At 41.5% G+C, this 27147-nt stretch overlaps 1 protein-coding gene and 2 long non-coding RNA genes across 4 annotated transcripts in view; 1 reads left to right on the top strand and 2 right to left on the bottom strand.

Annotated features, from left to right (window-relative positions):
* The first annotated feature begins 4669 nt into the window (after positions 1 to 4669).
* On the top strand, positions 4670 to 6092 carry LOC113569487. 2 transcript variants are annotated; one of them, XR_004776017.1, is made up of 3 exons: positions 4670 to 4841; positions 5694 to 5818; positions 6021 to 6092. It is a non-coding gene; the product is annotated as an uncharacterized LOC113569487 (long non-coding RNA). The 2 variants fall into 2 exon arrangements; XR_003409785.2 differs by lacking the exon at positions 4670 to 4841 and having other exon boundaries at positions 5571 to 5818.
* Positions 6093 to 10457: 4365 nt separating this feature from the next.
* LOC118241361 lies at positions 10458 to 11357 on the bottom strand. The gene is made up of 3 exons (XR_004776016.1): positions 11270 to 11357; positions 11108 to 11191; positions 10458 to 10502 (listed from the first exon to the last, which is right to left on the bottom strand). It is a non-coding gene; the product is annotated as an uncharacterized LOC118241361 (long non-coding RNA).
* An 11110-nt stretch (positions 11358 to 22467) lies between these two features.
* Positions 22468 to 27147, bottom strand: part of LOC118241308 (NACHT, LRR and PYD domains-containing protein 12-like) — a 152013-nt gene continuing 147333 nt past the window's right edge. The window contains exons 11-12 of the mRNA XM_035525960.1: positions 23225 to 23271; positions 22468 to 23009 (exon numbers count right to left, since the gene is read on the bottom strand). Of these exons, the coding sequence (XP_035381853.1) occupies positions 22468 to 23009; positions 23225 to 23271 (589 nt within the window). The remainder of the gene's footprint in view (positions 23010 to 23224; positions 23272 to 27147) is intronic.

The following is a 27147-nucleotide window of genomic DNA, read 5'->3' as shown; positions in this document are numbered from 1 at the left end:
AACACACTCGTATTGGCTGAATGAACCTTTCACTTTTCTGTCATGTCTATCTGCCTAACTATCAGGTGTGTGTGTGTGTGTGTATGTGTGTGTGTGTTAACTCTTCTCTCAGACTGTCAGCTGGAGAAATTACCCATGAGACCACGGAACAAGGCACGAGTCATTGGCGCAGCGAAACACACGCACAAGTTCTGCAATGTGGAAGAGGATGAGAGCATGTACTTGAAAAGGTGTGTGTGTGTGTGTGTGTGTGTGTGTGTGTGTGTGTGTGTGTGTGTGTGTGTGTGTGTGTGCGTGCGTGCGTGCGTGCGTACACGTGTGTTTGTTATTGTATGGTTGATGGATATGAATGTGCCGGGCAGTGGTAGCTCAGTGGTTAAGGTACTTGACTTTTAATTTAAAGGTTCAAGTTAGCACTGTTGGGCTCCTGAGCAAGGCCCTTAACCTTCAATTGCTCAACTTGTACTCAGTCATAATTGTAAGTCGCTTTGGATAAAAGTGTCAGCTAAATGGCATGAATGTATTGGTACATTACTATTCTAATAAATAATTAAAATGATCAAGGCTGGCTGTGTTTGTGTTTATAAACAAAGGTGGCTGTGGTGTTTGTAAACAGGCTAAATGTCTTTCAGGGCAGGGGGGATCGAGTGACAGTACCAGAAGTGTGGGAAGTACGACGACCTTCACTCACATCAAATTCAAATCTAAAATGTAGAGAATTTCTCTGTACACCAAAAAAAGGAAAGAAAACCAGTTCAGTTGCAGAACATACACACAAGCACACATGATGATACACAGTGACATGAATTACATTCCATTAATGTTAGTGCTTTGCTATAAATACTCTCGCTCTCTCTCTCATATACACACACACACATACTTCTTCTTCATAATTTCTGGTGTTTTAAAGGCTTTTCTGTGTGTGTGTGTGTGTGTGTGTGTTTGCTTACAACTGTCTTCCAGGTGATGATGAAACGCACCAAAGACATGGGCAAGTTCAGTTCTGTTACCATGGAAGAGATCGAGGCGGTGAGTGCTGTGCTGTGATTGGATCTTTGTGCTGAAACCAAGCTGTATGGATTGTGATTGGCTGATGATAAAAATTTAGATTACTCTAGCGTTCTAGCCAGAATACATGTTTGGCTGCTGTTAGTATACAGTGTTTATTCTTTAACCAGGGTATTTGGAGTTACCTGAGTTAGCTGAAAATTTGTTATACCCTGCACAGGTCACTGTCTGGCCTGCTTCCGGACACCCGAGTGAGGTGTGAAGGGCTTGGTGATTACCTGATGAGTTTAGGCAGGTGTGTTGGCCTTGATGAAGTACAGTAATATGCAGACCAGGGGTCCTGTGGGCTGGACCTGGAACCTGCTGGTATGGCCTCGGCCCGGGGTGCCCTCGCCCAGTGTAAGCAGTTGCATAGTTCCGTATGTCCGTCCAATGTAGTGGGATTGTCTCCCTGTTGTGATGTGACCAGTTGTCTGTAGTGATACACTTGTGATTGCTTTGAAATATCTGATAGATTCAAATTCATACATAGTAATTGGTGACATAATTGATTCCTTGTTCTTCTAAAAGGGAGTATTAACAAGTGCTGTGAACGCTGTGATTGGCTGCTTCTTTTTTTTTTCTAAAAGGGAATATTATAAACAATAAGTGATGTGAACGTTGTGATTGCCACCTCCTCTGGAAGAAGCAGCCAGACTCTTATACTCAGAATGCTAAAGTCATCGAGAAACAACTAGGGAGGAAAGGAATGAGCAAGAAAAGACTGCAGGAACTGGTGAGACCACATATACACACACACACACACACACACACACACGAAAGAAAAGAGCTGGTGAGAACACACACTTTCTGACAGTCATGCTCACAAAGATAACCAAATAAATATACCCATCCTCTCCCTCACACGGTGGAACGCACCTGTCTGTCAGGCGAGTATATAAACCCTCGTGGAGAACCGAGGGGGAAACTGGTCTGATGAGGTGAACAGCACAGGCTGTGTGTTACACATGAGACTGCATTCACACGGCATGTTCAGTGTGTTATATGTAATGAATATGTAATGAAATATGTACATATTTCATATGTAATGAAAAACACCTTTGTGCTGTGTTAAATATAATGAAGTTTGTAGATGTTTAATGTGTGTTAGTGTGTGGCGCAGTGTGTGTGTTAACGTGTACATGTTCAGTGTGTGTGTGTGTGTTAACGTGTACATGTTCAGTGTGTGTGTGTGTGTTAACGTGTACATGTTCAGTGTGTGTGTGTTAACGTGTACATGTTCAGTGTGTGTGTGTGTTAACGTGTACATGTTCAGTGTGTGTGTGTGTGTGTGTGTGTTTGTGTGTGTGTTAACGTGGACATGTTCTCTGTGTGTGTGTGTGTGTGTTAACGTGGACATGTTCAGTGTGTGTGTGTGTGTGTGTGTGTGTTAACGTGGACATGTTCAGTGTGTGTGTGTGTGTGTTAACGTGGACATGTTCAGTGTGTGTGTGTGTGTGTTAACGTGGACATGTTCAGTGTGTGTGTGTGTGTGTTAACGTGGACATGTTCAGTGTGTGTGTGTGTGTGTGTGTGTGTTAACGTGGACATGTTCTGTGTGTGTGTGTGTGTGTGTGTGTGTGTGTCCTGGTCACGTGTGTTCTGATGAGACACATGAATAGAAACAGAAATGATAAATAAGTATTATGTGGAAATAAAGCTGCCCCCTTAACCATGATGCGTCAGAGGTGGGAACCGCGTTTTACTGCAGTGCATTTGATGTTTTTCCAAAATATGCAGCCTGTGTTTTTGTGTGTGATAACATGAGAGAGGAAGAATTTTTCTAAGCCAGCTGAAATTTATTTTATACATGTTTATTTACATTTGTTTTTCCTTTTAAATAAAGCTTTACAGAGACTACTCTACCTCCTGATGGCTGACATCATGATGTTTTACTTACCTGTCCAACTACTGGTCTGCTCTTAATAACGTCGAAACACTCTCTCCCTCACACTCACACTCTCTCTCTCTCTCTCTCTCTCTCTCTCTCTCTCTCACTCACTCACTTTTGCATGCTGGCTTTCAGTAACACTGCCCACCACCACCTGCAGCTCCCGTTCTCCACCTGTACCTTGTGGCCTCTGACCCCCGCCCCACCCCGCCCCCCACCCCACCTGGCTGACTGAGAGAGTACTTGGCCATTCCAGCCAACCCGAGCATCAGGGTCAGCTGTTCCAGAGGACAGACGAGTGTCACGGCAGACGCAGCGCGGTTAAACACACCGAACAAGTCGCTGGCGTAGCATTAAAGGCAGCCCGGGTGCTGCTGAGCGTGTCACTGCTTCAGAACCCAGACTGGGCGGAGTTGCTGGTGAGGATGATGGGAGATTACGGGATTTCACATCCCCAGTGCCAGAGTCCTGGCCCAGAAATGAGGAACTTCTGGAAGGTTCTGCCATTAGCAGTTTGGGCCTGTTAATCTGGAACCCTGGAAATCCCATCTGCTAGTCAAGCATAATCAGAGGGGAATTATATTCAAAGTGAAACAAAATAGCCATTGATCTGGTTTTAGTAGTGCATGAATATATCAGGATTATCAGGAATCCCTGTGGTTTGACATCCCTGAACTTCAGTGGGAATAACCAGTTTTACAATCACCAGAGGACCACACTCGTTAAAATCAAGGCTCTGAAGTGTGTGTGTGTGTGTCGTCAGTATTGTATAGCATAGTAAGTCCACTCAAACACTGCGTCATAGCCGTTTATGAGAGACATAGTTATTACACATCAAGCACAGACACATTTCCATCAGTGTGCATGTTTATTTATTAATGAAGTATGATAAAACTCATCTTCAGGGTCTTCACTCGGATGTCCTGCATGAACTTAACCTCCTCTGTGTGTGTGTGTGTGTGTGTGTTTCTGTGTCCTGTTGGTAAAGGTTAATACCTGTCTCAAGAGATTGTGTATGTGAGAGAGAATGAGAGAGAGAGAGGAGAAGAGAGAGCGAGAGAGAGAGAGAAAAGGGAGAGATGGTTCTTTTGTGAGTGTCCTGTGTACATTTATGTCCTCTATTCACCATTACACTGATCTAAGACCTCTATTCTCCAGTACACTGTAATGATTAGGCCCTCTATTCACCAGTGCACTGCAGTGATCTAAGCCCTCTATTCACCAGTACACTGTAATGATCTAAGCACTCTATTCATCAGTACACTGCAGTGATCTATGCCCCCTGTTTCTCTTGCACAAACTAGCTGTTGGGACCTGGTACATCTGGTCAGCACATTCTCACCCATAAACAGGCCAGGTTAGATGCTGTAGCTCTCCATACAGAGTACCATTATAGAATATAAGATCAACTATAGAACAGCTCTGTGGATTACTTTTCTGTCATAATTATTTAAAAGGAATTTATTATCAATTAATGGTATTATTCCAATTCACGTGTCATGGACAAAAATTGCCCATTATGATACTAATTAAAGGTTAGCCCATATTACTTCTTATGTACTCCTGTTTAAATTGTTGTTATTATATCTGACATGTACTGCTGTCTGGTTTGTTATTATAGCTTTTTAACCCTATGACATATTCTGTACAAGGCTTTCAAGACGACATTAATCAAGAATGTTCCTTCTGTCTTGTTAATTATTGTCAATAATGTGCTAACATTATGAATGGAGGTTTTATGAATATTAATACATTTTCACAGCATTCCCTGCTGCCTACTTCATAAAGGCTGTTGTCGGGGCAACCAAGTCTATTATGACGCCACATAGCGAGTATATATATTTTAGTGTGCTGCGCAGTTTTCTGTTATAACGACTTTGATCGCATCATGGCAGAATATCAGGTAAGTTTTCCCTTCCATCCTCATGAAACCGGGAGGTTAGAAACGATGGAAATTGTGCGCCGTCGGTTTTGGGGAAAGTGTAGCCGTTGTCATAACTACGGAGACAATATCTGTGTTTAGCAGCAACCACAGAGGATGTCGCTTTGTGTATTTAGTTCACTATGCTAATGCTAGCTAGCTTGTTAACTAACGGTAGGGTTTAGGTATTTCATATCTAATATTAGCTAGCTAGCTAACATGTGGCTAGAGTTAGTTTAGCCTCCTGTATTGACACTATTTTCATTATGTTTTCCCACCGGTTTTTGGGCGGTCCATTTTTTAGCCTTTTGATGTGGAACTATTCTGTTTACACTTTTGTTTGTAATACTGAGTTACAGATGATCGATGTAAAATTATCAACGGCTTCCACCAATGAAAGAACCTCATATGGCTCAGAACCCCAAATAAGCACAACACGCTTTGGGGTTCCTACTGTGTCTCTTTGTGCAGTACACCACTGTCTTCGTACAGTTTTCCTGAAGGTAGAAAAGGAATTCTGTACAAGTGTTGCTGGGTCACAGGTGACACAACCATGGAATGGCCATTTTACCTCTGCAGCTGAATGTGTGCATGGGCTTTTGTTCAGTGCAACTGGAGTGCATGTGGAGAATAGGATGTACCTCCCTGAGGAGTTCCACAGTTCAGTCATTGAAGCTGTGTATAATGAGCTCCTCAGAAGAATTGAGGCCAGGAAAAATGTGAATGTGACCCAAGCATTCATCAGTGGTGGTCTGGTGCTTGGAGGAGCCTTATCATTTGTTAAGGTCATTCAGAGGAAAGATCTGGCCCAGTTCCTCTACTGTCCCTCCACAGACGGCTCAAGATCTGCAAAGCTGACAACAGTAAGGACCACTGTATCTGGTGTGGCTGAAGCTAAGACCAGGCAGACACACTGGATACATCGCCTAATGGGGAGGATCTCAAGAACTGTCAGGAAGGTAAAGTAGTGGTCTATTTTATATATTTATGTTCTTAATGAATTTAGTAGCATGACAGTCCATGGAAGAACAAGAACAAGCTCTGAGTTTTGGTGTGCATAAAAGTAAGGCTCTTCAGAAGCAGAGAAAAACAGTTTGCTTTTTAGAAAGCTCGAATGTTAAACACCATTTGGTTTCTGATGGTATTTCTTTCTCGTTTTAGATCTACACCGGAAGCCGAACTCTCTGCAAAAGATGTCAGAGCTCTTTCTCACAGAGGATAAGCTCCATGTTTAAAAAACAAAAACAAAAAACACTTCACAAGTGATGGTGTTGATGCTCTCCTTTATGAAGAATCAGTTCCATGTTTAAAAAATGTGGAAATAAATAAAGATGTACTGATGTAAAATGTAGACCAGTCACTTCACTCACTATCTGACATGATATATAGACACATGAAGAGAGAGAATAAGGCACCATAAAACCCATGAACACATAAATTACATAGAACAAGTTTCAGTATGTAAATTCTCTTTAAGGTGTTTACAACATGTAGACAGTGGAAGGATTTTTGAAGTGTTTGTAATGGTAGCAGTTCCTGGGATGAGCAGAGACCGGACATTGAGACCGCTTCCAAACGCACACACGCCTGCTCCCTGCTTTCATAGACCCAGGCAGTGCAAACACCAGGAATTATAGGCAGAGGCATATCGGAATAGCAGCGAATGAACAAGAACAACAGGTGCCTTTGTAGCATGTTTCAAGTAGAAACTAGTAGTGTAAATTATCCATCATATGCCAGCTTTGAGTGGGTCAAGAGCATGTGCCATAATCGGTTTGTCCATCTGCTTATATTGTGTGGTATCTAGAATTTCAGACAGTCATTAGAAAATTAGGTACCAGAATCCTTTATTGTTTTATTTGAAACCATATGCTTAGATTACTTTGAATAATGATGTGTATGGTGTATGTATGAATATTAAGTCTTTATCATCACTGTGCACTACTGAAATTCTTGTAAAATGAGTTTGAGTTACTTCCAAAATGGCGGCACACTGTACTGTATTCACCCACAGACATTTGAGTGCTGCATTTAAATTGGGGGGGGGGGGGGGGTCTCCAAAGCTGGCACTTCTCAGGGCTGCAGTCATGTGGGTTTACAGTGTGAACGCCTCCGTCTTTTCCATTTAATTCCGTTACACCAGTTACATGAAGCGGGTCACCACAGAGTCTTGTGTTGTCTCTGTGATTTAGAAAATGGTCTGCTGATGACATGCGGTCCAAAGATGACAGACAAGGTATCGACAGCTTCATCAGGTACTTGTGAAGGCCACAAAGACCTGTAGATTTACTATTTAATGCTGCAGAACTTAGCTAACTGCTAAGAGTACAGTTAAATTAGATCAGTGTACTGGTGAATAGAGGGCTTAGATCAGTGTAGGGGTGAATAGAGGGCTTAGATCAGTGTACTGGTGAATAGAGGGCTTAGATCAGTCTAGGGGTGAATAGAGGGCTTATATCAGTGTAGGGGTGAATAGAGCGCTTAGATCAGTGTAGGGGTGAATAGAGGGCTTAGATCAGTGTAGGGGTGAATAGAGGGCTTAGATCAGTGTAGGGATGAATAGAGGGCTTAGATCAGTGTACTGTGTGACACTCGTCTGTCCTCTGTAACAGCTGACCCTGATGCTCGGATTGGCTGGAATGGCCAAGTACTCACTCAGTCAGCCAGGTGGGGTGGAAGGGCAGGGCAGGGCAGGGCAAGGCAGGACAGGGCAGGGGGCAGAGGCCACAAGGTACAGGTGGATAACGGGAGGTGCAGGTGGTGGAGGGCAGTGTTACCGAAGGCCAGTATGCAAGAGTGAGAGTGACAGAATGTGACATTGAGAGAGAGAGAATGTGAGAGAGAGAATGTGTGTGTGTGTGTGTGTGTGTGTGTGTGTGCGGGAGGGAGAGAGAGTGAGAGAAAAAACACACAAACACACACACACCTGATAGTTAGGCAGATAGACATGACAGAAGAGTGAAAGGTTCATTCAGCCAATACGAATGATCTGCATTAAATACATAATTAAATCTCTGTATTAACAATTTACCATTTTCCATACAGTAGACAGCTCTGCCTTGAGATCTGAAGTAAATTTATTTTTTATTTAATATAGAATGTAACGTGAAAAATAAATTCTGGTTTTAAAAAAATTCTCTTTTCTACCACTGTCAGTGTTACAACACTACCACCTGTTAGTAGATCGACTCTGGTTTTGTAGATTAATTCCTTTGTCACTTTATCAGATGCCTAAATGACAGAAAAAATACATTCACCCTCTGACAGGAGGTGAACAAGCAATGTAAACAAGCAGTGTAAACACAAACAACTCCACCAACAAACAAATATGTACAAGACAAGCCTTATAGGTGTGAAGAAACACAGAGGACCAAGGAGTGGAACTGATCGAGATGAAAATACATTTCAGGAATCATTACATTGCAGCTGTACCTAGAACAGTTTTATTGTTTTATGATGGTTTGCAGTTTTGGGGAGTTTTGTTGTTCTTTTTGTTTTGTATTTTTGTTGATAGAAACATCTGACTAGGGTTACACAATGCAGTGTGAATAGCAGGGCTCTTACACGTGTTTCCTGAACTTCCAGGGAGTCCTGTAAGGATGCAAGACTTCCCTGAACAAGGATGTGAAGATTTAAATGAAAGAGGAAACATTTTGATCAGTTTTTTAAATCTAAATTAAGTTAGCGTAAGTTCCAGTGGGATGACAGGCCTGTTGAAAGTCTTCCTTAGAACAAGGAAACGCCTCAGTGCACTTGGAAAACCTGTCTACAATCACTAGCACGTACTTCAACTGACCACAAGGTGGAATGTGCGTAAAGTCTATCTGTAGACACTGAAAGGAATATTCTGGAGCCAGTAAGGCATCATATTTGGCTTGTGTTTTACCCTGATTGCTTCTGGCACAGGTTAAAGAAACACCTTAATATGATTTTGTGTGGTTCATTCATTCATCTACTCTGTTTTTGATGTGTAGGTAATGGTTTTGGAGGTCTACTAGTGTCAAAAAACAGGTTGATTTCAGTCAATGTTTAAATAAACCAAATAGGACATGAGATGTTTATGTTGAGATGTTTTTAAGACTGTTGCAGTGTTTTTCAAAGATGGGAAAATGGTTATGCTTATGAATACTGTGGTGACTTCATCCACTTTTATTAAGAAATAATATTTTTTTCCACTGTGCTTGGACTCAGTTGGTTTCTCTTTTTGAAAAGAACTTCCCCAGCTTTGAAGAAAACACTTTCACATGGTACTGAGAAGGCAGGGGTGCACAAGTATCCCACAGCAAGCCTGTAGAGATTTGGATATATGCACCTCTGCCTCTGCCAGTACTGGAGGGGACCCTGTGTTCTGCTTTTCTTCAGTTCTGCCAGGTCTGCACTTCAACTGTGGCATCAGCAGTGATATTGTGAGTTCTTCTGGCCTCCATGAATGTGGCATCAAAATCACACCACAGTTTGTTTCCTGAGAAGCAAAACCAGATAATATGAATGAGGTTATAACTCTGAAATTGACTTTAATCCAATGCAAAAATACTAACCAGGTCTTTCAGCTACAGCATCCTGTGATGTTGAAGCTGCAGCTGGTATTGAATGTGACTGTCTAGACCCTATTACATTGGCACATTCAAAGGTGAGTTGTTTTATTCCTTCATCTGCCTTTTTTGGGCTAAAGGATCCAAGTGATTTGTATCTTGGGTCTAGCAGCGTTCCCAGCGATATAATGCTCATGCTGTGTGGAGCTTTTCCCTAAGGAGCCTGATGAGGTCTCTCCCAGTTCACTAGCTACCGTTACCTTTGCTGCCTCTTCCTGGAGCATCTTTTCCACCATTTTCAATAATAGCACCACTTTGGAGCCAGATACCTTTTTCTCCTCTGAGAGCACCACAGTGGCCGTGTGAAAAGGAGACAGTATAGACAGGAGCTCACAAACATTATTGTACTCATCGGAGGTCAGAGCAGGAATACCAGTTTGTAAGCCTGCCAGTGCTTACAGGCTCCCTGAGTTCTACTAATCGCTCCAGCATTTGAAAGCTGCTGTACCACCTTGTTTCAACCTCCTGAATCAGTTTCTTTTTTGGTTTTCCCATATGCTCTTGAACAAGGTCCAGCTTCTCCTTTAACAATACAAACCTAAACGTTACATATGTAGCAATATAAAACAATGTGTAAACAAATGTGAAAATAATGTTACTAACTTTGACAGTTGTGCTGCTTCTAAAATAGCCCACCAGCTTCCTTGCCTTTGTAGGAATGGCAGACAGCATTGGGGTTAGTTCAAGAGCTTTTTTAACAACTATATTCAGGGTGTGAGCAATGCAGAAGGCATGATGCAGCTTCAGCTGTTTGCCACAGGCAATCATATCAGATGCGCCATCAGTAACTAGACATGTTACTTTGGATTTTATTTCCCATTCTTCCATAAGAGAGGATTTCACACAGGCCAAATTTTCAGCTGTGTGCGCCTGTGGGAATTTCACTACACCGAGTAATGTGCACTTCAGACATGTGTTGTCATCTATAAAATGGCAGGTCACAGCCAAGTAGTTTGTCTGCTGTCACACTCACTGCAGGAACTTTCTGGACCTCAACTTTGCTCTTCTCTTTCTCTTGTTGATATTTGGTCTCAACCATGGCCTTTGCGGTCTAAAGGGAAGGAAGAAAATATTATTTTTTTAATACTACTCTCATAATTTATCCATGTCACCACACATACTTTCCTAGTTGGGAAAATATAGGTTGGATCAAATTTTGCTACGAAGTCCCTGAAGCCTTTATCCTCAACTGTGCTAAATGGCTGTGTGTCTCTAACAATCATGAAGACCAAAGCCTCATCCAGCTCTTCCTTTCTGGTCACTGCTTTGTAAAGATTAGATTACACTTTGTCATTTTTACACTTTGTAATCCAATCCAAACTACAAATAACATGTAAGGTGCAGAGAATAATGCAGTATATAAATATATATATACAGTATATACACATTATATATATATATATATATATATATATATATATATATATATATATATATATATATATATATATATATATGCATATTAATGTTAACAGTGAATAAAATAAAATTAGGTTATGGTTTAATTACAGTATTTGCATGTCAGAAGTAATTACATGAACATGTGCACATGTTTTGTTTTTATTTTGTGATGTGTGTGATGAATGTAGCATTGTGGTCAATGTCATTATTATGATGGTTGATTAACAAATATGAAAATTGGAAACGCATACCCACCTTGGCTGGATCCAACTCTATCCCCCTCATTATACATGACAAGTACAATAACATAGATGAGGTGTTGTTGTTGTATCCCAGTGGCTTGGAATGGAAAAAATGACTTGTGAATATTATAGTATTAACACATTTCATTATTTACAGGCATATTATGTGCAATACCTTATTTGGAGAGATCTGCTCAAAGTGTTTCCATACAAGGGAAACCCTTTTCCTTTTAGCAGGCTCCGTGAAAACAAGCTCATCAATGTCACAGGCAAATTGACAGAACACAAACATGCAAATTTTGCATGGATCCATTGCACTTTATGTGTGTTCATAAATTGCACTAACATTTGAAATGCTTCCTGAACCAGTGAGGTTTCAGGTGTCATTTGTCCTTAAAGAAGCAAGTCTCCATACATGTTTCATAAAAGACTTCCTGGATCTCTCAACATGTGCTCTGAAGCCTCGGCACAGTAGGGGCCATCACTAGTATCTCACTTGGAGTGAGGAGTAAGAGTGAAGGGTGAGAGTGAGTTGTGAAAGTGAGGAGTAGGAGTGAGGGGTGAGAGTGTGTAAAAGTGAGGGGTGATAGTGAGTACAAGTGAGGAGTGATAGTGAGTAGGAGTGAGGGGTGAGAGTAAGTAGGAGTGAGGGGTGAGAATGAGGAGTGAGAAGAATGAGGGGTGAGAATGAGGAGAGATATTGTAGAGAGATATTGTTGTAAATGTAGAATAGAAATATATTCAGAGTTCAAAGTGAATGAACCAGTAGGGGGGGGGGTGTACACAACAACAACAACAACAACAACAACAACAACAACAACCACCACCCTGATCACCACCTGTGCTCCGTCATAACTATGATCACTGCTGAAGCTCCAGTCTGTCATATTAACACACAGCATAATTACTGCACCATCACTGACTACATTTACTTATTAACACACAGCATAATTACTGCACCATCACTGACTACATTTACATATTAACACACAGCATAATTACTGCACCATCACTGACTACATTTACATATTAACACACAGCATAATTACTGCACCATCACTGACTACATTTACATATTAACACACAGCATAATTACTGTACCATCACTGACTACATTTACATATTAACACACAGCATAATTACTGCACCCTCACTGACTACATTTACATATTAACACACAACATAATTACTGCACCATCACTGACTACATTTACATATTAACACACAGCATAATTACTGCACCATCACTGACTACATTTACATATTAACACACACCATAATTACTGCACCATCACTGACTACATTTACATATTAACACACAGCATAATTACTACACCATCACTGACTGCTACAGGGCCAGGAGTTAACACACATGTAGCAACAATGACCAACAAAGGGACACACGGACAGGGTTTAAATAGACACATTGACACTTAACAATAAACCCTGTGTATGTAATCCCGAAGTGGTGTGGTTACAAAACATTTATTCACAGTACGTGTGGATCCCCCTGCACGCGGCGAGCCTCACCACATGACTTATGGGGGAGTAGCAGTCTGTGACAATAATGCTCACAGAAATCAAGTATACACATGAAAAACTGTAAACAATTTCACCGTTTCTCCTTCAAACAACAAGAAGAAAGGAAATAAATATATACAGTACTTATACATACATACACATATAACATCATATACACATTCCTTTCCCCACAGGGCTACATGTAGATAATGTTTATTAGTCTATTTTATGGTGGTGTGTAAGTGTGTCTAAAGGACAGCTTAGTTTCCTGATCTAATTAGTTGTGTGTTCATGATTAGGCAGGTCTGGCTATAAGGTTTTTGTTAACTAGAATTAATGAAGTTTCATTACTGAATCTATTTCAGCACCCAGTAATGTTTGTGGTTCACAGTGGTCATTTATATTTCATCTGTTTAACTCTCTCTTACATGACAATCACATATAAACAGTTAAAAACTGAGTGGCAGTGTGGAATGGGTGATGAATACAGTGGTAACCACAGAACTGTTCAGTAAATGACCTGTACATATGTAAGTGAGCGGTAAGGAGGCGGACGCAAGTGTGGAGAAGAACGAGATTTATTATGGGCAAATCCAAAATCAGAGTCACTGTAGCAGTCCAGGGTGATGGAGCCAACACGGAGCGTACGTGGATACATGAGCAAACAAACAAAACACATGAAGGAAAACAGGGGAAGCAGGCTATAACAAAGTCTAGGAAACACGAAGGCACGGAGTACAAACTTAAATACATGCATATACGGGCTTTCAAAAACATTCACCAAACGCACTGAAGCCTAACAACCACAATGAACACACAAATGCAATGAACAGCCAAGAGAAGGGCAAGAAGACAGTGTTTAAATACATGAACTAAACGAGGGACAAGTGTGGAAAATCAAACGAGGGGCGGAGAAAACGAAATGATGGAATGGAACTAAAATACACAAGACAGGGAAAACATGGAACACAGAAGCTGGGAAGGACTAACCATGACAACATGTTGCTATGGTAACTGGGTTTCTTTTTTTGGAGGGGAATTTATTGGTGTAGAATCATAGCTGAGGAATGGATCCTAGACCTCCGTACGAGACCTCACCATGTCAGTTGTTTATCATGAAGCACAGGGTGAAGTAGTGGTCGACCGATTCATTGGCCAATTAAATGTCTTTTTTATAATCAGCACTGGCATTGTTGTTTTCCTTCCTGCCGTCGACTGAGAAGGTTGGGCGGGGGGTGAGGGGTGGGTCTTCTTTATTTATTTTTTATTACCTGTGGAGATTTTTATTTAAAATAAGTGCCCTGCTGACAGAGTACAGATATACTTAAGCAAACAGTGCAGAAAATAACAGTGTTAAATGTTCATTTAAGTTCTCAATTGGTACCATTTTTTAATTAAATAAAAACACACACACACACACACACACACACACACACACACACACACACATATATATATATATATATATATATATATATATATATATATATATATATATATATATATATATATATACATACACACACACACACACACACACACAGCTCCAGAAAAGAAATAAGAGACCACTACAAAATTAACAGTTTCTCTAGTTTTACAGTTGATGGGTATGTGTTTGACCAGGCTGAGCAGTTTTGTTTTATTCTATAAACTACTGGCAACATTTCTTCCAAATTCCAGATAAAAATATTGTATTTTAGAGCATGATTTTTTAATGAAAATGACTAATGGTCAAAATAACAAAACAGTTCCAGAAATTTCAGACCACAAATAATGTAAAGAAAACAAGCTCAACAACACAGTACTAATATTTCAACTTAGGATGAGTCAAGAAATCAATATTTGGTGAAATAACCCTGATCACAGCTTTCATGTGTCTTGGTATGCTTTCCACTAGTCTTTCACATTGCTGTTGGATAACTTTTTGCCACTCCTGGCAAAGAAATTCCAGGAGCTCAGCTTTGTTTGATGGCTTGTGACCATCCATCTTCCTCTTGATCACATTCAAGAGATTTTCAATGGGGTTCAGGTCTGGAGATTGGGCTGACCATGATAGGCTTTTGATCTGGTGGTACATCATCCACACTTTGATTGACCTGGCTGTGTGACATGGTGCATCGCCCTGCTGAAAAAAAAATCATCACAGTTGGGGAACATTATCAGAGCAGAAGGAAGCAAGTTTCTTCCAGCACAGTTTGGTAAGTGGCTTGATTTATGTGTCCTTCACAAAGAGAAATCTGCCCGATTCCAGCCTTGCTGAAACACCCCCAGATCATCACCGATCCTGCACCAAATTTCACAGCGGGTGCAAGACACTCTGGTTTGTAGGTTTCTCCAGGTCTCCCTCTAACCATTACATGACCAGATGTTGGACAAAGCTGAAAATTGCACTCATCAGAGAAGATGACCTTACTCCAGTCCTCTACGGTCCAATCCTTATGGACTTTTGCAAACTTCAGTCTGGTTCTTCTTTGCTTCTCATTGACAAAGAGCTTTTTTCTAGCTTTGTATGACCTCAGCCCTGCCTCCAGAAGCCTGTTTAGAACCATCCTCGCTGTGCAATTCACCCCAGCTGCTGCATGCCATTTATTTTGTAGGTCACTTGACATCATCTTACGGGTGTTAAGTGACATTCGAATGAGGCGGCGATCATCATGGTTGGAAGAGAGTCGTTTTGACCTCTGCCAGTCTGGAGCTGTTGTTGTCCCATGTGTTTGCTGCTGGACCGTGTACTTATGAACCACAGTTTTTGAAATTTTCAAGATAGAAGCAACCTGATGCTCACTGTATCCGTCTGCCAGTAAAGCTTTCCTGATTAAGAAACTTTCTTTTCAACTCTTTTGGCATGGTCTGTAGCTGTATTTTGACTATACTAATTTTTGGGTAGTCCTAGCACTGTTTTTCCCATCCAGCTGGTTCTATAACAAGAGAATAGTGATAACAGCAGCAGTGGTTTTTATCCTGTTGCTCGTTAGAACAGGATTTTGTTAAGGTGATCACCTATTCAACATCTCATTAAGTAGAATGAGGTGTGTCTGTGAAGGATTTCAACAAACACTTGAATGGAAGGGCTGCTGTACATGTGGAGATGCTGATTTAAGAAACAATTGGAGTGGTCTCTTATTTTTTTCTGTAGCTGTATATTGTCTAGTTAAAGCGCTGCTTTCTTTTCACCCAATAGGATGGACAATTTGTCAGTGTTCGATAGATACTTAGAGTTGGGGTCGGTCGTCTCAAATTTTGTAAAGTAAATTTGTTGTGTTTGACTGAATGTTTCACATTCAGTGAGAAAGTGCAGCTCTGTCTCTACAGTGTCATTTTTACACTGCTGACAGAGTCTCTGCTCTTCTGCAGACTGCATGACTTATATTGGCTGGTCTGGATGGGCAGGCTGTGTTCCCTGAGTCTGTACATTGTCACCGTGTTTCTGTGTTTAATGTCACTCACTTTGTACAGGTAGTCTGCTACATTTACTGACATTTTAGGGTCAGATAACAGTGCATTTTGCTTTGAGCTTGTGTTTGTGTGTTCCAACGGGTAATGTAGTTTAGCTTTTGTAGTGTTATCATTTGGTTTGGTCTGATTGTTTGTATTTCAGACTGGTCCTGGTGTGTTACAGTGTTAGTGTTTGTTAATGAACTCAGTGTCAGGACCAGCTGTGTGAGGGTACTAGCTGTGTGAGGGGACCAGCTGTGTGAGGGAACCAGCTGTGTGAAGGGACTCCTTTCTCTGCTCAGCTATTGGCACTGCAGGGCTTTATAGTGGTACCAGTGGTAGTCTCCGTTTTTTTTAAAGTATAGCCAGTATTTAAAAATCCTTTTTTGAATTTGGAATAATAGTGTAAATTGGCCTAATTCAGCTCTACAGGCATTATTTGTTGTTTTCCTGTGCACTTTCAGGATATTTTTACAAAATTCAGAGTGCATAATTTCAGCTGGGTGTTTGATCCATTGTGAGTGGCCCTCACACTTCAAGTTTGGTTTATTTGTCACATACATAGTCATACACAGTATAACTCGCAGTGAAATGGTTCACAACCATATAGCAGAATTGGTTGTATGATAGACTGGAATATTTTGAGCCAAATTTGAATTGGTATTTGAATGTGAATTTATTAACAGCCCTGTGGACCTCGAGAAATGTGTACTTTGAAAATGATCAGAACATTCTTGGAAAATACAAAACATGCAAAACGGGTTCGGGTGGAAGAGGACTTTCCAGATCTGGCAGGTTTTATACAGTCTTTTCAGTGTTTGAGAAGCAATTTATAGGAGGAAGGTTTTACTGATCTAAACCTGCAACTTAACGATGAAGGTAAGAAGATTGCTTAATTTTTGTGTCACTTTTTTGTTTAGATTTAATGTTCATTTTCAAAATGAGTGTGTGCGGTGTGGCAACACTTAATGGGGCCAGGGATGTGAATAAAAGAACACAGTTTTTTCAGTTAATCAAATTTAAAGGAAATGATGTAGATTTTGCTCAAGAAACTCATAGTGATAGACAGAATGAAGCAGACTGGCTGGGAGAGTGAGAAGGTAAAGCCTTCCTTAGTCACAATAGCACCATGTCTGGGGGCGTGGCTGTGTCATGTCAGGGGGCGTGGCTGTGTCATGTCTGGGGGCGTGGCTCTGCCCCTTCCCAACAGCTGGGTTCCACAATTTGTAATGGAGGATATTGAGGCTCTTAAAGTAAAAAAGAAAAAAAAAAAACTAGCCGACCTGCTTGGGGTAAAGGTACAGGGGGCTCTGGTGTGTTCTCCTTTTCAGAACGTGACACAGATGTACTCTGTTGTGGAATTTTGAACAAACAGCAAGTCAGACGTGATTAAGAGAGTAATTTAATAAGAAAAAGAATAAAATAAATGTTTGGCTCTCCTCAGGTAGGGAGCCCCGAGTATACAAAACCGTGGCTAGTTATACTACTCCTGTGCTGTCTTTAACCAATCATCTTTTCTTAAGCATCTCTTCTTTCCTTTGTTGCTGTGGCTATAAGCCAATCAGCTCTCGGCTTGGTTTTTTCCACAAACCAACCCAAACTGACTCCAAACAGTGTGGGTTGTGTGTCAAGTTGACCTTGATGTTAACAGTTCCTGATACATGTTCAACTTAATCAGCAACAGGCGGATACAAATGTGCAAACAGCATTATTAATTTACGAGCAAAAGGATCAGTGTGATTTTATATGAATCACATAATACATAGTTTCGTAACATTTTCCATCACAACTCTCTGTCCAAGTTTTTCTTTGGTTTAGAGCATAAACATGGTCAGAGCAGATGGATACATGCCTTGAAGTCTGGTACTGTACTCTCAGATCCTGTGGAGATTCGTAGAAGAGCAGCACAGTTCTAAACTAGGCTGTATACCAGTGACTATAGATCATACCAAGAGATGGAAAATATTGACTTAGATGGTTCTCCTCAGGTAGAAGAAGAGGCTGGAGAGAGAGAGAGAGAGAGAGAGAGAGAGAGAGAGAGAGAGAGAAAGAGAGAGAGAGAGAGAGAGAGAGAGAGAGAGAGAGAGAGAGAGAGAGCCGTACGGGACTACGGATGTAGGGAGAGAGAGGGAGGGGACCAGGACTCCAGATGGAGAAGTGGAGACTCTCTCCCTCCATTCAGAGTCTGTCACAGTGTGGCCCTCCTTCCCTCTCTCTCTCTCTCTCTCTCTCTCTCTCTCTCTCTCTCTCTCCCCCTCTCTCTCTCTCTCTCTCTCTCCCTCCATCAGGAGTCTGGGTCCCCATGTGCATCTCCCTCTCTCTTGCCAAAGCTTTGATAAAGACATTAACACTAACAGCAGATGACAACAACAATATAACCGCTTACAATATTAGTAACAACAACAATAATAATAGAACTACAACACACCCAATACCAATACCAATAATAATACCAATAATACCAATAATAATACCAATAATAATAATAATAATACCAATAATAATAATAATAATAATAATAATACCAATAATAATACCAATAATACCAATAATAATAATAATAATACCAATACCAATAATAATAGTAATAATAATAATAGTAATAAACCAATAATAATAATAATAATAATAATAATAATAGTAATAATAACAATGCCAATAATAATAATAATAATAATATCAATAATAATAACAATAATAATAATAATAATAATGTCTCTGTGTCTCTGGTATGTGACTCGGTCACTCACTGTCCCTCAGACTGTGGCAGGAGTGAACGTACAGCGCTGCCAGTGTGCTGAACTCTTTATGTTCACCAACAACATACAGCAGCTTCTCCTCATCAGGGAGATTTTTAAACTCAAGGAATACGTGGCTAATTTTCTTAAAGAATTTAGTTCTAATCTGTCTAAATGTTGTACATTCATTCAGAAAGTGCAGCTTTGTCTGGGTCTTATAGTCCTGGCACTGCTGACACAGTCTCTGCTCTTCAGGTAAACAGCACTGTTTATGTCTGCTGGTCTCTATGGCCAGGCGGTGGTCACTGAGTCTGTACTTGGTCAGGGTGGACCTCAGTTTTGGATCAGACTGTTCTTAGGTAATCTACCACGCTGTACCTTTGATTTAGGGCCACATAACATTTTGATTGAGTTTCCCAATAAGTGATGTTGTTTGTAATTCTGGTGATTCTGATTGGGTTTGCTGTTATTTTCTGGTCCTCAGCATGTGTAGTGTTAGTGTGTTAGTGTAGTGTTACTGTGTTAATGCTGAACTGTATTTCCGGACCAGCTGAGTGAGGGCACTGTTCTCTTTGCTCAGCTCTTGGTACTCCAGACCTTTAGAATGATATAAGTTTGGAATTTAACTGCCCTTGTTTCTGTCTTTATTATTAATAGATCTCTGCCCAGCTCTGCCCCGTGTGCTTTGTTTGTGCTGTTCCTGTGCACCTTTAATGATGTTGCTCCACTTAAGAATACAATCATTAGGGACAAAAAATTAGTACCTTGGTATAATGAGCACATTCACAATTTAAATCAAACACTCTCCTCACATGATGCAGAAAAGATGGTCCATGCATTTATTACATCAAGATTGGACTACTGTAATGCAGTAATATCTGGCAGTAACATTAAGCACTCCAAGTGGATACAAAAGAAAAGGTTTTTATTGGCTCCCAGTGCTCCAGTGCAAAAGAAAAACCACATCCCATCAAAAACATACAAAAATGTTCAAAAAAGGAAAATTTAGCATTTACAAGAATAAAAGTCCAGCAATCATAAATTCTCCAATATCAATCAACTTCAAAACATCACTCTTGAATTTTCCCTTAAAAACTTAAATATGGAAAAACAGCAAATGAGGTGATGTCACTTCCTGTCTTTGGGCAGGCGTATTCTCCATAAAAGTCCCCTTTAACACACTACGGTTTCTTTTCCCTCCAAAACAACATGGAAGTCTCTCCACAAAAATAATCACAGGTATGTTATTTTTCTCTTAATCTACTTTTGTCTTACCTACTTCAATCAAATATACAGACTTTTCTGGCTAGATAAACATTATACTTAAACTCTAGTAACATATTATAAGAATAATATTTCATCTCAAATATTTACAATACATTTCTATAATACATTTCACTCATACTGTGTACAACATCTGTATCTGTGTCACTCCAACACTCAGAAAACAAAATGAAAAACCTTTCAGTTTCCAAAGATTTCCACCTTTAATGTGTAGATTTGTACAGAGTTTAACACAGTGAGGTTATGATTCCACAGCATGTGTAACTTGTAGAACAGTATTTATGTCATATGTACAGAAATCAACTGCAGCTCAGTCTATTATTTGAACATCATTTATTGTGTGTGTGTGAGAGAGAGAGGGAGAGGTTTAAAGTGTCTGTGTGAGTGGTTGTGTGTGTGTGTGTGTGTGTGTGTGAAAGAGAGTGAGAGGTATAGAGTGAATGACAGAGAGAGATGTGTAACGTGTATGTGTGAGAAGTGTGTGTGTGTGTGTGTATGTGTATGAGAGAAAGATAAAGGTGTATTTTGTGTGTGTGTGTGTGTGTGAGAGAGAGAGAGAGAGGTGTTTTGTGTGTGCATACGTTTGTGTAAGACACTTCTGTGTGTGTGTGTGTGTGTGTGTGTGTGTGCGTGCATACGTTTGTGTAAGAGACTTGTAGTGTGTGTGTGTGTGTGTGTCACAGAGATGTACTGTGTGTGTGTGTGTGTGTGAGAGAGGTGTGTGTTCGTGTGTGTGTATGACAGACAGGTGTAGTGTGTGTAAGAGACAGAGAAAGATGTGTAGCGTGTATGTGTGAGAACGAAGTGTAGTGTGTGTAAGAGTGTGTGTGAGAGAGGTGTGTGTGTATGTGTGTAAGAGAAAGATACAGGTGTATTTTGTAGTATTGTGTGTGTGTGTGTGTGAGAGAGAGAGAGGGGTGAGAGAGAGAGTGTGTGTGTGTGTGTGTGTGTCACAGAGATTTGTACTGTTTGTGTGTGTGAGAGAGGTGTGTGTGAGAGAGGTGTGTGTGAGAGAGGTGTGTGTGAGAGAGGTGTGTGTGTGTGTGTGTGTGTGTGTGTGTGTGTGTGTGTGTGAGAGAGAGAGATGTACTGTGTGTTTGTGTGTGTGAGAGGTGTGTGCTTGTGTGTGTGTATGACAGAGAGAGACAGGTGTAGTGTGTGTAAGAGACAGAGAAAGATGTGTACCGTGTATGTGTGAGAAAGAACTGTAGTGTGTGTGAGAGAGAGGTGTCTGTGTATGTGTGAGTGTGTGTGTGCATACATTTGTGTAAGAGACTTGTAGTGTGTGTGTGTGTGTGTGTGTGTGTGTGTGTGTGTGTGTGTGTGACACAGAGAGATCTACTGTGTGTTTGTGTGTGTAAGAGTGTGTGTGAGTGAGAGGTGTGTCTGTGTATGTGTGTGAGTGTGTGAGAGAGAGAAAGAGAGAGGTGGTGTGTGTGCGTTCGTGTGTGTGTGTGTGTGAGAGAGAGAGAGAGAGAGAGAGAGAGACAGGTATATTATGTGTGTGTATGTGACAGGCTGTGTGTGTGTGTATGTGAGAGACGTGTAGAGTGCATGTTTGTGTGTGAAAGACAAAGTATGTGTGTGTGCGTGTGAGAGAGAGAGAGAGGTGGATTGTGTATGCGTTTGTGTGAAAGAAGTGTATTATGTGTGTGTTACGGAGAGATGTACTGTGTGTTAGTGAGTGAGTGGTGTGTGTGAGAGTGAGAGGTATAGAGTGTATGACAGAGGTGTGTAGCGTGTATGTGTGAGAAGGAAGTTTAGTGTGTGTAAGAGTGTGTGTAAGAGTGTGTGTGAGAGAGCTGTGTATGTGTGTGAGAAAGATACAGGTGTATTTTGTGGTATTTTGTGTGTGTGTCTGTGTGAGAGAGAGACACACACACACAAGGGTGTAGTGTGTGTGTGTGTGTGTGTGTGTGTGTGTGTGTGTGTGTGTGTGTGTGCGCGCGCACGCATGTGTGAAGAGAGAAGTGCAGAGTGTGTTTGTGTGTGAGAGAAAGAGCAAAGTGTGTGTGTGTGTGTGGCAGAGAGAAAGAGAGGTGTGTGTGTGTGTGTGTGTGTGTGTGTGTGGCAGAGAGAAAGAGAGAGGTGTGTGTGTATGTGTAAGGAAATGTGTGTATTATGATGTCCACTAGTTGTGTGTGTAGAGGAGTGTGTGTGAGAGATAAGGGTGTATTTTGTGTGAGTGTGTGTGCGCGCGTGCAAGAGAGGTGTAGAGTGCGAGTGTGTGTGTGAGAGAAAGAGCAAAGTGTGTGTGTGTGTGTGTGTGTGTGTGTGTGTGTGTGTGTGTGTGTGTGTGTGTGTGTGTATTTTATACTCAGCAGGCATGTGTGTATGATGTTCACCAGTTGTGTGTTTCCCTGCAGACTCAGGTGTTCCTCCAGGACACAGGAGGCTATTCTAGCTCACACACACACACTGAGGAGTCAGAACCCCAAACCCAAAACCCTGCATAGAGGGGCTCAGTGAATGTGGAGTGGAGTGTGTGTAAGTGTGTGAGTGTGTGTGCGTGAGAGGAGACGCTGTAGAAGGACAGAGTGCCGGCGGGCCAGTCCAGATACACTCCTACTCTGTTGGAGCTGGAGGGGGCAGAGATGGCAGTTTTCTTCTTATTGTGCCAGACAGTGTAACTGTTATCAGAGCAGCTCAGACTCCAGGACTTTAGATTACATCCAAACACACAGTCACTACTGCGTCCTTTCCTGCTGATTCCTTTATATGTCACTGATATATCAGCCTCCCTCCCACTCCACTCAACCTCCCAGTAACAGCGTCCAGTCAGACTCTCTCTACACACAACCTGCTCCCAGTAATCAAATCTCTCTGCATGATCAGGATACGACTGCTGCTGCTTCACACACGTCACCTTTCTGTTCCCCTCAGACAGAGAGAGACGTGTGTGTGCTGTGTTTGGGTCCAGTGTGAGATCACACGCATCTGCACACAAGAAGACACATTAGAGGAGAGATCACAAATACTGTGAGTGGGTGTGTGAGTGGGTGTGTGTGTGAGTGGGTGTGTGTGTGAGTGGGTGTGTGGGTGAGTGGGTGTGTGGGTGAGTGGGTGTGTGGGTGTGTGGGTGTGTGGGTGTGTGGGTGAGTGGGTGAGTGGGTGTGTGGGTGTGGGTGTGTGTGTGTACATTTACTTCTTACATTTTCTTAGTCCTGGTTTGATTCTCATCTCCCCTGCGTGCTCCACCCTAAAGAAACACACACACACACACACACACACACACACACACACACACACACACACAGATAATAGTTATCTCTCTCTCTCTCGCTCTCTCACACACACACACAATAGTTTTCTCTCTCTCTCTCTCTCACACAGATAATAGTTCTGTCGCTCTCTCTCTCTCTCACACACACAGATAATAGTTCTGTCTCTCTCTCTCTCTCTCTCTCACACAGATAATAGTCCTGTCTCTCTCTCTCTCTTTCTCTCTCTCAGATAATCGTTCTGTCTCTCTCTCTCTCTCTCTCGATCTCTTTCACACAGATAATAGTTGTCTCTCTCTATTTCTCTCTCTCACACACAGATAATAGTTCTGTCTCTCTCTCTGTCTTTCTCTCTCTCACTCTCTCTGTCTCACACACAGATAACAGTTCTGTCGCTTTCTCTCTCTCGCACAGATAATAGTTCTGTCTCTCTATCTCTCACACAAATAACAGACCTGTCTCTCTCTCTCTCTCTCTCTCTCTCTCTCTCTGTCTCTCTCTCTCTCTCTCTCTCCCTCTCTCACACACACACAGATAACAGTTCTGTTTCTCTCTCTCTCTCTCTCACACAGATAACAGTCCTGTCTCTCTCTCTCTCTCTGTCTCTCTCCCTCTCTCTCCACCTCTCTCTCTCTCTCTCTCACACACACAGATAATAGTTCTGTCTCTCTCTCACACAGATAATAGTTCTGTCTCTGTCTCTCTCTCAGGTAATAGTTCTGTCTCTCTCTCTCTATTTCTCTCCCTCACACACAGATAATAGTTCTCTCTCTCTCTCTCTCACAGATAATAGTTCTGTCTCTCTCTCTCTCTCTCTCTCACAGATAATAGTTCTCTCTCTCTCTCTCTCTCTCTCTCTATTTCTCTCTCACACACAGATAATATTTCTGTCTCTCTCTCTCTCTCTGTCACACACAGATAATAGTTCTGTCTCTCTCTCTCTCTCTCTCTGTCTCTCTGTCTCACACACATAATAGTTCGGTCTGTCTCTCTCTCTCTCTCTCTCTCTCTCTCGCTCTCTCTCTCTGTCTCACACACAGATAACAGTTCTGTCGCTTTCTCTCTCACACAGATAACATTTCTGTCTCTCTCTCTCTCACTCTCACACACAGATAATCGTTCTGTCTCTCTCTCTCTCCATTTCTCTCACACAGATAATAGTTCTGTCTCTCTCTGTCTCTCTCTATTTCTCTCTCTCACACACAGATAATAGTTCTGTCTCTCTCTGTCTCTCTCTCTCTATTTCTCTCTCACACACAGATAATATTTCTGTCTCTCTCTCTCTCTCTGTCACACACAGATAATAGTTCTGTCTCTCTCTCTCTCTCTCTCTGTCTCTCTGTCTCACACACATAATAGTTCGGTCTGTCTCTCTCTCTCTCTCTCTCTCTCTCTCGCTCTCTCTCTCTCTGTCTCACACACAGATAACAGTTCTGTCGCTTTCTCTCTCACACAGATAACATTTCTGTCTCTCTCTCTCTCACACACACAGATAATAGTTCTGTCTCTTTCTCACACAGATAATAGTTCTGTCTCTCTCTCTCTGTCTCACACAGATAATAGTTCTGTCTCTCTATCTCTCACACAGATAACAGTCCTGTCTCTCTCTCTCTCTCTCTGTCTCTCTCTCTCTCTCTCTCTCTCTCTCACACACACAGATAATAGTTGTCTGTCTCTCTCTCTCTCTCTCTCTCTCCGTCTCTCAGACAGATAATAGTTCTCTCTTTCTCGCACACAGATAATAGTTCTGTCTCTCTCTCTCGCACAGATAATAGTTCTGTCTCTCTATATCTCACACAGATAATAGTTCTGTATCTCTGTCTCTCTCTCTCTCTCACACAGATAATCGGTCTGTCTCTCTGTCTCTCTCTCTCTATTTCTCTCTCTCACACACAGATAATAGTTCTGTCTCTCTCTCTCTGTCTCTCTCTCTCTGTCTCACACACAGATAATAGTTCTGTCTGTCTCACACACAGATAATAGTTCTGTCTCTCTCTCTCTATTTCTCACACAGATAATAGTTCTGTCTCTCTCTCTCTATTTCCCTCTCACACACAGATAATAGTTCTGTCTCTCTCTCTGTCTCTCTCTCTCTCTGTCTCACACAGATAATAGTTCTGTCGTTCTTTCTCTCTCTCTCACACAGATAACAGTTCTGTTTCTCTCTGTCTCACACACAGATAGTAGTTCTCTCTCTCTCTCTCTCTCTCCCTCTCTCTCACACACAGAGAGAATAGTTCTGTCTCTCTCTCTCTATTTCTCACACAGATAATAGTTCTGTCTCTCTCTCTCTCTTTCACTCTCTCACACACAGGTAATAATTCGGTCTCTCTCTCTCTTTCTCTCTCTCTCTCTCACACACAGATAATAGTCCTGTCTCTCTCTCTCTCTCTCTCTTACAAACACAGATAATAGTTCTGTCTCTCTCTCACACAGATAATAGTTCTGTCTCTCTCTCTATCTCTCTCTCTCTCTCTCTCGGGCTCACACAGATAATAGTTCTGTCTCTCTCTATCTCTCTCTCTCACACACACAGATAATAGTTCTGTCTCTCTCTCTCTCTCTCTCTCTCTCACACACACAGATAATAGTTCTCTCTCTCTCTCTCTCACACACAAACACACAGATAATAGTTCTGTCTCTCTCACACAGATAATAGTTCTGTCTCTGTCTCTCTCTGAGGTAATAGTTCTGTCTCTCTCTCTCTATTTCTCTCCCTCACACACAGATAATAGTTCTCTCTCTCTCTCTCTCTCACAGATAATAGTTCTGTCTCTCTCTCTCTCTCTCTCACAGATAATAGTTCTGTCTCTCTCTCTCTCTGTCTCTCTCTCTGTCTCACACACAGATAATCGTTCTGTCTCTCTCTCTCTCCATTTCTCTCACACAGATAATAGTTCTGTCTCTCTCTGTCTCTCTCTATTTCTCTCTCTCAAACACAGATAATAGTTCTGTCTCTCTCTGTCTCTCTCTATTTCTCTCTCTCACACACAGATAATATTTCTGTCTCTCTCTCTCTCTCTCTGTCACACACAGATAATAGTTCTGTCTCTCTCTCTCTCTCTCTCTGTCTCTCTGTCTCACACACATAATAGTTCGGTCTGTCTCTCTCTCTCTCTCTCTCTCGCTCTCTCTCTCTGTCTCACACACAGATAACAGTTCTGTCGCTTTCTCTCTCTCACACAGATAACATTTCTGTCTCTCTCTCTCACTCTCACACACACAGATAATAGTTGTCTCTTTCTCACACAGATAATAGTTCTCTCTCTCTCTCTCTCTCTCACACAGATAATAGTTCTGTCTCTCTCTCTCTGTCTCACACATAATAGTTCTGTCTCTCTCTCGCACAGATAATAGTTCTGTTTCTCTCTCTCTCTCACACACAGATAATAGTTTTCTCTCTCTCTCTCTGTCTCACACACAGATAATAGTTCTGTCAGTCTCTCTCTCTCTCACACAGATAATAGTTCAGTCTCTCTATCTGTCTCTCTCTCTCTATTTCTCTCTCTCACACACAGATAATAGTTCTGTCGCTTTCTCTCTCTCACACAGATAACAGTTCTGTCTCTCTCTCTCTCTGTCTCTCAGACAGATAATAGTTCTCTCTCTCTCTCACACAGATAATAGTTCTGTCTCTCTCTGTCTCACACAGAAAATAGTTCTCTCTCTCTCTCACACACATAATAGTTCTGTCTCTCTCTCGTTCTCTCTCTCTCTCTCAGAGATAATAGTTCAGTCTCTCTCTCTCTCTCTCTCTCACACAAATAATAGTTCTCTCTCTCTCTCTCTCTCACACAGATAATAGTTCTCTCTCTCGCTCTCTCACACACAGATAATAGTTCTGACGCTCTTTC

Source organism: Electrophorus electricus, chromosome 5, assembly GCF_013358815.1.
Source record: "Electrophorus electricus isolate fEleEle1 chromosome 5, fEleEle1.pri, whole genome shotgun sequence".
Classification (NCBI taxonomy): domain Eukaryota; kingdom Metazoa; phylum Chordata; class Actinopteri; order Gymnotiformes; family Gymnotidae; genus Electrophorus; species Electrophorus electricus.
This window is presented reverse-complemented; position numbering and strand designations above follow the sequence as displayed.